The sequence below is a fragment of the Ciona robusta genome, chromosome 4 (genome assembly GCF_009617815.1).
Source record: "Ciona robusta chromosome 4, ASM961781v2".
NCBI classification, from domain to species: domain Eukaryota; kingdom Metazoa; phylum Chordata; class Ascidiacea; order Phlebobranchia; family Cionidae; genus Ciona; species Ciona robusta.
Genome location: NC_143238.1, coordinates 233,831 through 247,422, shown reverse-complemented (window position 1 = coordinate 247,422; position 13,592 = coordinate 233,831). Strand labels below are relative to the sequence as shown.

General features: G+C 34.4%; 1 protein-coding gene and 1 long non-coding RNA gene across 3 annotated transcripts; both read right to left on the bottom strand.

The window, feature by feature from the left end:
* Nucleotides 1-655: 655 nt before the first annotated feature.
* Nucleotides 656-2,009, bottom strand: LOC149736246 (uncharacterized). Its single transcript, XR_016384965.1, has 2 exons — nt 1,570-2,009; nt 656-1,294 (listed from the first exon to the last, which is right to left on the bottom strand). It is a non-coding gene; the product is annotated as an uncharacterized LOC149736246 (long non-coding RNA).
* A 440-nt stretch (nt 2,010-2,449) lies between these two features.
* On the bottom strand, nt 2,450-12,029 carry LOC149736245 (heparanase-like). 2 transcript variants are annotated; one of them, XM_089877190.1, is made up of 14 exons: nt 12,015-12,029; nt 7,823-7,935; nt 6,648-6,757; nt 6,377-6,501; nt 6,174-6,320; nt 5,720-5,887; nt 5,352-5,526; nt 5,246-5,293; nt 4,658-4,733; nt 4,477-4,601; nt 3,748-3,859; nt 3,547-3,686; nt 3,335-3,478; nt 2,450-2,995 (listed from the first exon to the last, which is right to left on the bottom strand). In XM_089877190.1, exons 3-14 carry the CDS (start codon nt 6,689-6,691, stop codon nt 2,815-2,817), a joined length of 1,485 nt encoding a protein of 494 aa, XP_089733316.1. In that variant the 5' UTR covers nt 6,692-6,757; nt 7,823-7,935; nt 12,015-12,029; the 3' UTR covers nt 2,450-2,814. The 2 variants fall into 2 exon arrangements, with proteins under 2 accessions (XP_089733316.1, XP_089733315.1); XM_089877189.1 differs by lacking the exons at nt 7,823-7,935; nt 12,015-12,029 and adding an exon at nt 7,231-7,763.
* Nucleotides 12,030-13,592: the final 1,563 nt, after the last annotated feature.

Sequence of the window (13,592 nt, the reverse complement as noted above, 5' to 3'; positions counted from 1 at the left end):
TGCTCATTCATTAGATCTGTGATCTCTTGTTTTAATTGTATTTGGAAAATTTCATTATAATAACGTTCTCTAAAAAAAAAGATTTTGCTTTGTGTTTCACAGTTAGTGCAGTAAGAAGTTTATTATTCAGCTTACGCCTATGACCAGTGGCATCCATCTTATAAAAATGAAGGGGTTGCGACATTACTTTTATCAGTTAGTGCAGTATGAATGTTTTATTTGTTATTTAGCTTATGATTATCATGTATATACACCAGTGGCGTCCTTTTTATAAAAATGTAGAGGTTTGCGCAATTAAAAATGTGTTAGAAGTCAGTTTGTAAAACACGGTAAAATAACGCGTATAAGATGTAAGCCTGGTAGGTAATTGCAGTTAAATGTTTGAAAAATTAAACATTGAGGTAAATATCATCATAATATGATTGCCGATACATTGATTAATCTTACACACCCTTACCCGTTACGATAATGGAGCATATCACAATACTGTGTTTAAATAAAAAAATACAGCATTGCGCAATGTCGTAAGTAAATTCTCTGCGTCACATTATTATTTGTAATGCATGCAATATTCGACTTTTAAACTTGTAAATGTGTAGCATCATAAAAGTTGTTCGCATCACAATTGTGAACAGGTAACAATTTTAAACAAAACTCGAGAGAACAAACAAAATGTATTAAACATGCATGAATCATGTATCACAGCACGCGGTTAATTAAACATACGTAGCTCCGCAGAATATAAAAATAGAACGCCTAAATGTGTGGAAAATAGCCGTTGCGTTTATACAAGGAGATTTTAGGAATAATTTGCTTTTATTGTCGGAAAATCCAGGAGTTGCTGCAACCCCTGCACCATAAAAATCAACGCCCATAGTATACACTTTAAAAAACGTAAAGTTATCGATAAATTTAATTAGCTTTTTGCCTCGACTGTATCGATTTGTTCTGCTATCCTACCTAATACATCATTTTTCAAGTTTTTTAAAGTAAAATTGGACAGAAGCCTGTCCTTGAGATCAATTTTACGATTGTAGGATAACAAATAAATGTTCAAAAAATCTCACACCGGTGGCCCATCGTTATTTCGGCACATACTTAAATGTCTTTTTCATGTGACCTTCGAAACCAGAAGATCTGTTAATAACTTGATTCTTGATGTTTTTCAAGAGATTTCGTTAAAACAGTATGATATGCCTATAATAAATAGGACCGCTGTATAAATCAAAATCTTCAAATTTCTCCTCTTCATCCTTATCACCATGTAGGCTATATACAGCAAATGATCAACAATCTTTTATAAAACACTGCATTAAAATCAATTTCCTTTGGATTTTTGTGTTTCCTTTACACCAAGAACAAAGATTTGCTGAACACATACAGCAAAGAGATTAAAACTATCTCTTTGCTTACAGGCAGTCTACACATGCTGGGCATTTTTAAGCAGTCCAGGCAGTTTCCCCATCATGTCAAAAATTGCATTAGAATTGTTTTCAAAATCTTCAATATTTACAGTGGGTTAAATATCTGCCAGATCAGAACTCAATGTATAAGTTCTAAGATTTTTACCTTATATCTGGTGCTGCCTTTCCAGTGAATCGGCAACTAGGTCGCCGAGAAAACTTTCGTTTAAGCGGAAGCCATTGTATATATCTTATATGGCTATATCTATATGCTCCTCTATGATGAACATTTCCAATCTGGCTACAGATGCAATTTCGTTGGGCAAACGATCAGTTAATTTCGCTAAACTAATAAAAATGTGTCACTGTAGACTATACGATAATTTTCGTGATCTTTTTCCGTATATAAATCTATAAAAATGCTTATATACGGACTCTGCCTTGCAACGTTATACTGCACTGTCTGGCTGAACTGTCGGGTGAAGTGTAACTGTGCACTCATGCGTAAAAAGTGGTCACGTGGTCTCGTTAGCGTACTATCACTTCAGTATACTATGGTTTTATATTAATAGTATATGGGACAAAATCAAACCGTACAAAATACTTCAACTTATTTTTTAAGCTACTAAATTGATGATTCAAGCTCGCAAAATTTCGGAAGTTTTATTTTGATTTAGCAAGCATTGAAAATGAACACTTATGTCCTTTTCAGGCTTTGAAAAAATGTTGTATTCTTTTAACACCCAGTTTTAATACATAACAATAGTTATCATGTTTGCCGCGCACTTTGTTGGACCGTAAAAAGACTGTTCAGTAACACATATACAATATCTGTTTTCGATTATCAATAAACGAATTGCAAAGATATTTAAAAAACTGTCCTACATTTTCCTTTGTCCCAACATACCCCACCATACTACATTCACTGTTGAACATATCTTTTGAGAATCCCTAAAAAACCGCTACCGTTTATACGCACATGTGCATGTCAAAAAAAGCAGTTTCTTTGTTATCGCATTTAGAATAAAAATTAATGAAAAAGAGAATAAATAAGTGATATTTATTCAATCGTGCGAGTCGATGTAAGCCGTTGTAGTAAATTAGTAGAACAATCCAAAATATCTGTCGTTATTACGCCAATAAGAAAATAACGTGATATGCTTTAAATGTACAAGTATATGGAGAGTACAGTGAGGGAAAACGGGACACTTTTAGCACATAACAATGTAATATCCTGATCGTGTTTTATACAATTAACAACGGTCTATACCTATAGACTCTATACAAGAATCGTAAGGACACGGTTTTATAATTCTTTGAATGTTCTATTTTTAGGCCGAAATGGGACGAGAAAACAGAACAAAAAGGTGTTTCATCTTTCCCCCATCCCAATACATATAGTTAATATAGTTTAAATGCCATTATTGATACACGCTGGAGCGTTTGCTCCGCTTAAAACAAGGAAACCGTATGTAAACGAGGGAATCTTAATGCCCAGTTTTAACTTGGATTCGTCTATTCTCGTAGGCCGAAGGCGGGGGAAAGTATTCGTACTGCTCAGTTTTAAAGTTACTCCATTTAATCGAATTGATCTGAAAGAAAAATATCACCATGTTTGCGTACGTTTTACACACTAAACTACCTATATATATATTTAGCTATTAGTTACTTTATATGAGAATAGAATAAAGGAAATATCCTATAATGTTTCAACCAGAGCTAAATGCTTGTAATGCGACAGTGTGTATAAGTAAGATATTCGGAGACGTTCTAAAGTTTTAGCAAAAGAAAGCAAATATTTAAACGATTAATAAATATTTTAAAAGAGTTAGGAATACCAAAAATGCTTAATATTAGTCCACCACGATAGCGTGTTATGTTAGTTAGACCCTACAGTTCTAGATTATTTCTGATATAGAATATTTATTTACTTTGAAGTTAAGTTTCCGGGTGGAGAAGGCTCCAATAGATACAAGTAGCCTTGCCCAGTCAATCCAGCAAACGGTTGTAGTGCAAGGTGGAGCTTTCTTGACCAGAGGTTTATAAAATAAATTACAATTGACCCTTTACGATATCTGCAAAATAGAGAGTACATATGACTATGTATAGACTACAACTCGCACGCGTGGTAAAGTAGCCGTACTTATTTTTTGCACAATGGGCATATATTCTCACTTTGCTTCGGTCATATAAGGTACAGTTGTCACCTTTACACTGATGTAATGTTGTGTTTAAAACTTTCCCACCAACTAATCTCTTGTACAGTAATGTAAGCCAATAATCCTAAAAAAGCATCGTTTGGTATAGTTTACTCCAAGTTTTATCACTTGTATAAGCAACATACTGGTAATGGATTAAAGTCACTGTCAATGAGAGCGTAGCTAGCTTCCAAAAATGTTTGTCGAACCACAACATCAATTCCCATTTTTGCCGCAGTGCCAAGTTTATCAAGCCAACTAAATAAAATAAAATTAAATTTTCTGTCGGAATAAATTATAAATAAACGTTAATTAAACAATACGTGTTATACCGAGTCACGAGTGTCATTGCTCGGCAACGCGGGGATAACCAGATTATATTTATTCAATCATAATGTGTTGTTAAAATCACCAGCAGAAAAAAAACAAACATCCATAAACATGCATGTATGGTATATAAGTAAAATTATGTATAATGTGTGTGAAACACGACATGCATATTATTATCGTTCGGCGCCATCGCAAGGTGGTTAAGCGCCTGCCTGTAACCAATAGGTAATGGATTCAAGGCTGGTCGCTGCTACCATTATGGGCGTTTGTGTCCATGGGCAAGACACTTAAAAGCAATTGATCCAACCCAGTTGTTTTTAATGAGTTGTCCAACTTATCAGCCATATACAAAAAAAAATAAAAATAGCCAAAAAACAATCACCCACAAAGTAACATACATGGTAACTCGTAAGCAGGCACGAGCTGTATTAACACACGTGCTGTTTTATAACATCTGTCCTTTTCAAGTCACGCGAGAATAAAGTAAGTAAGTTACATTTAATTCAATTTATACTGGACACAACATCAATTCAGTTAGCACTTACGGAAAGCCATCTGCATATGAATCAGATAAGCCTTTAGCCCCACCTCCAAACGCTGAAGCAGTTTCACCAAGCCATATTGGCTTTCCTGGGGCCCATTGCGCCCTCACGTCTAATATTTGCTGAAGCTGTTTTCAGAACTGTTTATTTAACGTGGTTCAAAACACATGCAAATATTAGTTACCTGTTGGACAAGTCCGTTTAAAGTGTCAGGGTTCGTAAAATCGTTTAAAGTAGCCTTTCGTCCATTTAAATCGTACCTTAATCATTACAAGCATCATATTTTACAACTACAAATTTATGACCGTGTTTGTCTTAGCATTTTAATATTTAGTTGTCCAAGCTTATTGTAATGTACGTCTAAGAATTGTCTCATTGCACAAATAGGCCGATTTGTATGGACCGATTTGTACAATGGTGTTTTTCTAGAAATAGATTTAGGACAAGACAAGCAATGTTTTTTGCCTAATCAGATATATAATAAATATTGCTGTAATATCACTTCAGAGACACGGTTTACTCAGCCTTTTTTCAATTCGTTTTAACTGGCAATAGATCTTAGTTTGATATCTAAGTAAATGTAATGTGAAACTGCGGGGTAAGATGGGATACTGTTAGCTCCTAAATCCCATATTTCCTGATGTTGTTTTAAATTAAACAACTCTTTTGGAGTCGTGAAAATACGGTTAAATAATTCTTTAGCTGTTCTTTGTTTACCACCTAACTCAAGCGAACAATGAGCCATCTTACCCCGCCCAATTATATATCTTACTGATGAACGGTGATTTTGTCGACAGAGTTTGATGCAGTATGTAGAAACCTATACAAGTAAAAATATTACTTTGAGCCAACGCTCGAATGAAATATTTTGAATTGACCTCGTTAAATAGTTTCCGGCACTGAATTTTCCAACTCTGTTGATGTCAGGGCCAACTATTATAGACGATTCCCACCACGGTGATGCTTGAAGTATCTTCCGAAGTTGGTTAAACCCTTCACCCACTTGTTCAGGTGATATGTACAATCCCATTTTGTGTTCATACGAGTTCGGTTCTTAAGTCGAATTTTACGTTAATAATCGAGTGGAATAGCAGTTTAATGTTATTAATATAATTATGTGCAGTATGATCGATTGACTTGTTAAACACAGTGCATGTCTACACGGAAGATGTCGCATGTACGAAGCGGGATATGGTTAGCATTTCGTATACTTTTATTTATCCACAACCAATAAATTTCAACCAACCATTTCCCAATTCCCAGTTAACATGGTAACGATTTTCAGTAAATTTGATCAGTTGTTGAGCATTCGTGTAATTCCAACGACTTCCGTTCCTCATCAGCAAGTTCAGATCAAAGATTAGTTTCCAACCAGCACATGAACAAAATTCGTTCAATTTTTTCCAGTCACTTGCTGTATGATATAGTTTATTAGTAATTCATGTCATACAGGCGAAACTAATACGCCAGAAAGTTACCTAACAAAAACTATTATAAAGTAGGATGATGAAAGATGGGAAATCTTTTTATTCTATTTTCCCGTCCCATTTGGTAGTATAAGAACATTTAAAAAATTATAAAACCAAAACCTCGCACTTCCATATTTCGTTGTTAAATATTTAAAACGCAAGGAAGTTTGGATATTATGCGCTGAAAGTGTCCTATATAACTATACATTAATGTGCAAGTGAAACCACTACCGTTAAACGAAACAGGAGTTATCGCCCTTTGGATGCCTTGTTGTTGTTTTCGCAAATCATACAAAAGTAATTGCTGGTCGGCCCAAACTTTGTGAAGTTGAAAGCTTTGATCGTCTTTTTGTGTGCTTGAGCAGAATGTCGAGTTCCCTGTGTTGTAACAGTTCTTAATTTTCATTGAAACTCACAAAATTATTAACACCTACATACGGAATTACGCATTCTATCCGTGGTTTCCTCTGTAATAAATGTAGTTACGTCGGCTTTTGTCCCACCCACACGCAAATACGACGCACCGAGACTCCGCGCCAAAGCCATAAACTTTGCGTCGCTGTAAAATAAAAAAAAAACAATAAAGTTATTTGGGATTGGTGAAGCGCTGGATAGCAGAGAATACGAGTTCAAGGGTCGTTGTACCACCAAGCGAAAATAAAAGTTACGTTTATTTATTCATTTAAACAATGGAATCATGTATACTTAAAATAGTCAACCCATCTCCGTTCAAATATCCCAAGTCCCATGGCCACAGATGGTGAATAAGGGTCGACTGTATGAATGACGTCATCAACATCTATTTGTAGTTGAAGCTAGTAATAAAAACACAGCTGAAATTTAACTGCGTAACCATCCTTGTACAGTGTGGACCATCATGTAATGTGTAGGTTAAGAATTACTCCAGCGTTGTTATTATTATTTATGCCAACCAGGCATATCTTACAACAAAATGAGTTTTCTGTGTAACTGAATGTCCAACAAGAGCAATCGCGGAAACTGACGTCACTTATTGCGTGCAAACGCGTTTTTACAAAGAACTTTCACGTTAATCAACATTCAATCTCGTTTACTTGACTGTATGAATGACGTCATCAACATCTATTTGTAATTGAAGCTAGTAATAAAAACACAGCTTAAATTTAACTGCGTAACCATCCTTTTACAGTGTGGACCATCATGTAATGTGTAGGTTAAGAATTACCCCGGCGTTGTTATTGGTGAATACATAATATTGGATTTAGGTGCTAACGCTATCCCATCTTACCACACAGGTCTATATATTTACCTTGAGACCATTACAGGTCTGTAAGACGAATATGAACGTAAGCAAAACCTTCATTTTAAACTTTATAATATACTTTGTTACAGTTGTTTGCTTACTATACCAATATTATACTGATATGCTGTTTGAACTAAAATGTGGTTGAATGCTAATTAGCTTTATATTAATACAAATCTGGGTTTATTCGTGCATATAACTTGCATTCTTTTTGCAGTGCCAACCAGGCATATCTTACAACAAAATGAATTTTCTGTGTAACTGAATGTCCAACAAGAGCAATCGCGGAAACTGACGTCACTTATTGCGTGCAAACGCGTTTTCACAAAGAAATTTCACTTTAATCAACATTCAATCTCGTTTACTTTAAAGTTTGGACTACTTAACGAGATATACATTTTCAAGTTATAGCGTTTCATGGTGTCGAATTTGTTCTGCGGTATGTCTGACGCTGGATACTTTTGCGCATGTGCGACAATCACACCATAGATACCTAAACATAGGTAACTATGTTTATTTTAGTTATATAACAGATGCATAAAATATGTAATTTAGTTTATTAGTATAGGAAGGCTTAGTGTATAAAATGGTTGATTACCTTTGTGGATTTTTGTGAATGAAAAGCAAAAAACCCAGATATAATAGGATGGGGAAAGACGGACTGGGCGTAATAAGACGCACATCTTCTTTAAAATCGCCCATTATCGCTACCTATTCAATAATAAACAAAAAAATGTTACAGTATTTTGGCTATCTATACTAACTTTGGGTTTACACTACGGGCGGTGAAAGCGCCGGCGATGCGAGACATCAGCGATTATCGTCCGACAAAGGATTAACGGGTAACACTAATTTACTGACGGCGAATTTACGTATATGTGCGGATAAATGTGTTAAACTAATTTACTGACGCGCGGATGTCCGGATGCTTACGGACAACAACTAAAATACAGTAAACTTTCATATTACTTACGGATGATGGTATATATGCATTATACATTTATGGATGTTATTTTTACATTCATATTTAGTCGAAAATTATCTCCAAGGTTTAATTTACAGAGAAACAGTTAACGCGAAAATTGTTACTATCCGCGCCAAAGCAGTTCATCGCTAGCGATTATTGGTAGAAACTTTTTCTAACCGAAAGTTTCAGAAAATAAAAAACTCGTCACACTCTCTCGAATCGCCAGCCATCGTAGCTTGTGTGAACTCGCCTTAAAAGTAAGATGTTTAATTTTTGAGCACAGTAGGGGTCATAAAGACCCTTTTTCGTAGAACAGTTTTTCCCGCGCTTATCTCAGTTCTCAATTCTAGCATTTATTCTTTAATTCTTTGATCAAATCATAAAATATATTTATAATTTTTAGACTCAATTTTCAGATTTAAAACCGCACAATTGGCGTGTGTGCGCTAAGTAGTTTACACCGTGCTCGCGCATTAGACCTTTGATCTCTTGTTTTGAAGAGTCGTTAAATCAAATTAAAACTCCCGAAATTTTGTACGACCATAATCCTATACATTTCTGCGGGTGTAGGACTATGTAAAAATTAGACACAAGTAACAAAGTCACAAGTAAGGAAAATAAGGTTACAGAATTATTCGACGGTATTATCACGACTTTATAAAACGCCTGTCAAAGCCGATTACTAATTTTAAATGTTAAAAAAATATATATAAAACAGAAACAGTATATTTTGAACAGGTAAAAAATGCGAAATAGTGCTACTTTTTAATGCTCGCTAAATCATAGTAAAGCCAATGATTATTTTTTAGTTTGTGTGTGGGAACGATTAAACTAGTTTCATAGCTTCATAAAACAACCTTGAATATTTCGTACAGTTTGATTTTGTCTCATAAAACTAGTTTTAGTTTTGTACCCCCCACATTGTAGTTTTGTATGTTTTCATTGCCAAACATTAAAAGATTTGCTTTTAATTTAGTAATTTATACCTCAGGGGGTTATTCAACTACAAGAAACTGATATAATAAAAAGATAATATTTTGAAAATATAATCTAAATTTGGTCATTTGCACTTGGTGATAAATCATGAGAAGTGGCTTGTGCCAAAAAAACAGAGTAGTAATGTCCAACTTGTAGCAAAAATAAAATTTTTATCAATAGTAATAATCAATTTTCTGTTATTACGAGTTCATATACATTTGTAGGATACAATATTTATTAATCGATGTTCGAACATTACCCATTGTCGTTCAAACAATACCAGTTGTTATGCAATAATATAATGTATATAGGTAGCATGTTAAAAATTATAGCAGTAGGGCAAAAAAGAATGTTTAGACTTAATTTTCATAGCGTACAGTATTATTTCGTATTATTTACGTATATTCCTATTTATAAATACACTTATTAATTAAAATTAACAATGATTTTGAACTGTCCCATCTTATTCTGTGTGTTTTCGAATTTGTAAAATTTCATCTGCTGTGCGGATCGCTAAATACCTCCTCGTGTGTTTTATTATATTTTAATAAATTGTTGTCAATTAGTAAAGGAATGGTAGTACTAATTCGTGGTATTACCCAAAAACATCTATTTTGATTTTGGGAATATTTGGCAATATGTGCTTTAGTGTCCCATCTTCTCCCATTGTACTATATATATATGTATATTTATCCGAAACGACTCGCGAAAGAAGAGCGTAACAGCTCTCTCCTTTACCGAATTTGGAGATGCCACAGAAACAAGAAAGAGTAGAACGCGCAACTTTCCACAACCGTGATATATTCTTTTTTCTTTTCACGTGACCGCCAACTCCGTCCCCATTTCGCTTGGTTTTCATTGTAAAAGATAGGCGCACAGTGATTTTAGGAGGTTTTAGCTTTTTATTTTAAAAACTACACCAACTATTCAAGTTTATTAGGCCAGTTTAGTTATTTGGCAAGTTAACGCTTACAGTTTACAAGAGATCATAGATCTAATGAATGAGCACGGCTTAAACTAATTAGTATAATATAGTAGGGTGGGAGGAGATGGGACACCTTTAACACGTAATTTCCAAATAGCCTCATCGTGTTTTAAAAAATTAACAACGGTCTGTAGAAGTGGGAAAGATACGGTTTCATAATTCTTTGAATTTTCTAACAAAATAAACAGGTGTCCTATCTCCCCCACCCTACCATATTAATTAATCCTTTTACTACAACGGTCGAGTGGGCTCGATCAAAAACAAATCTGTAGTAACCAACAGCACGGGTTCTAGTCGCCATTGGTGACTGTAGAGCAGTAGGCAAAACGTATTTATACATGTATTATAACTAATGAAACTTATGACGTATGAGGATTGAGTGATTGGTAAAGAATATGTGTAAATACGCTTTGTACAACTCCTGTACCATGTGTTTATTGTAAACTAACACTGGTTAACATTGTCGTCGCTTAAAAACGTTTGTTTTCATGAATTTGGACAAACCGTAATCACGCAGTAGCCTAATTAGGTAATGTTAAAGTTAATATAAATCATATAATGTTTAATTAAAAATAATGTTTCAATTACGATAAATGATAATAAGGTATAAGAGTAGTGTTTTTGATGCGTCCCCACTTAAATGGAAATAGTTTGATTTAGGCATGAATCGTTGTAAGGATTCCTTATCTCACCAACACGTGTGGCCCAGACAGACAGTATAACCGCTATCTCGACAAATCTGATTAGTGGATCTACTGGTCTAACGGTTATGGCTTCCGCTGTTTTAGCCTAATATCCCGGGTTCGAACCTCGCCTGCAGTAACAATTATTTTGGATTTATTTTCTTTTAATAAGAGATATAGGGACTAGTACTATATACACTTTTTATTAATATTTGCGCACTAACGTAAACAAAGCCAAAAGTTACCGATTACTCTGTTACCAACGGGTTCCCGATGCATGGCAGCTTACTTGACTCGCAAGCGTTATGATCATGTACTTTGGTTATGAGACTATAAGCTTAGATTAATGTATCGAATACAATCGATTAATCAATGTTAAAGTACATTTTAACCACGAATTAGCGCCTTAAACAGAAACGTAATCGTTCATTACTCGCTAATTAGGCGTCCGTATGCAGTATGGTTACAAAACTATGCTTAAGTTCAAAATATTTTTTTAGAGTACAATCCTTTTATCGAAGTTTAAGGTGCATTTTGAATTTGGCGCATTTGATCAAACAGTAAAGTAATCGTTAATTAATCGCTAATTATGCGGTTTTAAATCTAAAAATATAGTATAAAAATTCTAAATGAATAATATGGTTTGATTTCAATCAAGAGATTAAAGAATAAATGAAATGAGAATTGCCATAAGGGCAGAAAAAATCCCCCCATCAGCAACAACAACAACAACAACGCCAAGAACAGCTGATCGACGAAAAGGGATCTATATGACCGCACTACCCTGCTCAAAAACAAAGAAAACCTATATAAAACGCCCTGGATTCCATTGACCACAATAGTAAACGGAAACGACTCGCGTTGAAAGGAGTGTGTATCACCCACCGAAATAAAAATGAATAGAACGTAGCCTACATCTCCAATGTCGGCAAAGGAGAGAGCATGATACACTCTCTCTCTTTCGCGGATCGTTCCCGTTTACCATTGTAGTCAATGAAGTCGATGACGTTTTATGTAGCTTTTCTTCATTTTTTGACTTGATTTAGAGTTATAGGGTAAAACAACTATTTTCTAATATACAAATATTCCTAACAAACCGTTTGCTTGAAGGTTTTTAATTAAAATTGCTAAATAATTAAATTCCCTAAAAAGTGGTAAACTGTAAGCGTTGACGTACCAAATAACTAAACTGGCCTAATAAACTTGAATAGTTGGTGCAGTTTTTGAAATAAACAGCTAAAACCTCCTAAAACTACCATGCGCCTATCTTTTACAATGGAGACCAAGTGAAATGGGGACGGAGTTGGCGGTCACGTGAATAGAAAAAAGAATATATCACGGTTTTGAAGAGTTGCGCGTTCTACTCTTTTTTATTTCTGTGGTATCACCATAGTATACTCAAAGAGATTAAAACCATTAAGGTTTTAATCTCTTTGGTATACTTATATGGTAGTCCAGACATTGTCTCCGTCACGCCTGACTGACTATTTACGCTTGTGGCCCACCTGAATGTACAGTCTATACGCATACGGTATATATGCGGGTTTGTCACTTTTCTATTTGTTAATCTATATTAAATATTGTTTTTCTTATTTTTACTCTTTATTTAAAGAAGCTGCGAGTAACACCAGGTAGTAAGTAATGAGTATACTATGGTATCACCTCTCTTCTTTACCGACATTCGAGATGCGCGTTCTATTCTTTTTTATTTCTGTGGGAGATGCGCGTTCTACTCTTTTTTATTCTGTGGTTTTCACGTCATTTTCAAATAAAAAATAAATAATCTCGATCATAGATATAATCAAAGAGTTTAAAATGGTTTAAATCTCTTTGGATATCATACATTATATATATATATATATATATATATATATATGATATCCATGATCTCGATTTTCGATGTTGCTCTGGGGTTTCACCTTCTAAGCTACCAATTAAAAATGTGGTTTTACTATTTAAAGCAGTGCTACTACAACCAGAGTCGTATAAACACCGAGTAGTCCAACTGCCGTCTATGTGTGTCCAAAATAGAGCAAAAGTGGTGACTTTGACAATGGGTTTAAACGAACTTGTTAAATTTTGTTTGTGTTTTCCTATTGTGGGATGGTGTAAAACAGCTTCTATTTATAATTTACCTTACCAAACATTTTTTAGAAAAAATGTATAAATTTAGCCGCATTAAATGAATAAAATGTCGCAAATCAACCGCTTCTAATTCTAATTTTTGACTTTTTTTGACACAGAAAACAAATAACACATGTTTTTTACATTTTTCAACCTTTAAATTTGTTTTTAGGCCCAAGTTTTTCTGTAATTTACCGGAATACATACATTTTCCCTATACCTACTGTGTTATTTTGGACCCAAATTGCCGTTCAATTTGTGTTTTACGTAACAATGGGTTGGACTACTCGGTATTTCTATGGCTCTGACTAAAACACGCACCAGGCCCCGGTCGAAAAACTATACAAAAACCACAGAAATAAAAAAGAGTAGAACGCGCAACTGCTCGAAACCGTGATATATTCTTTTTTCTATTTACGTGACCGCCAACTCCGCCCCCATTTCGCTTGGTTTTCACTGTAAAAGATAGGCGCATAGTAATTTTCGGAAGTTTTAGCTGTTTATTTCAAAAACTACACTAACTAATCAAGTTTTTTAGGCCAGTTTAGTTATTTGGTAGGTTAACGATTACAGTTTACCACTTGTTTAGAAAATTAAATTATTTAATAAATTTATTTAAAAACTTTTAAAT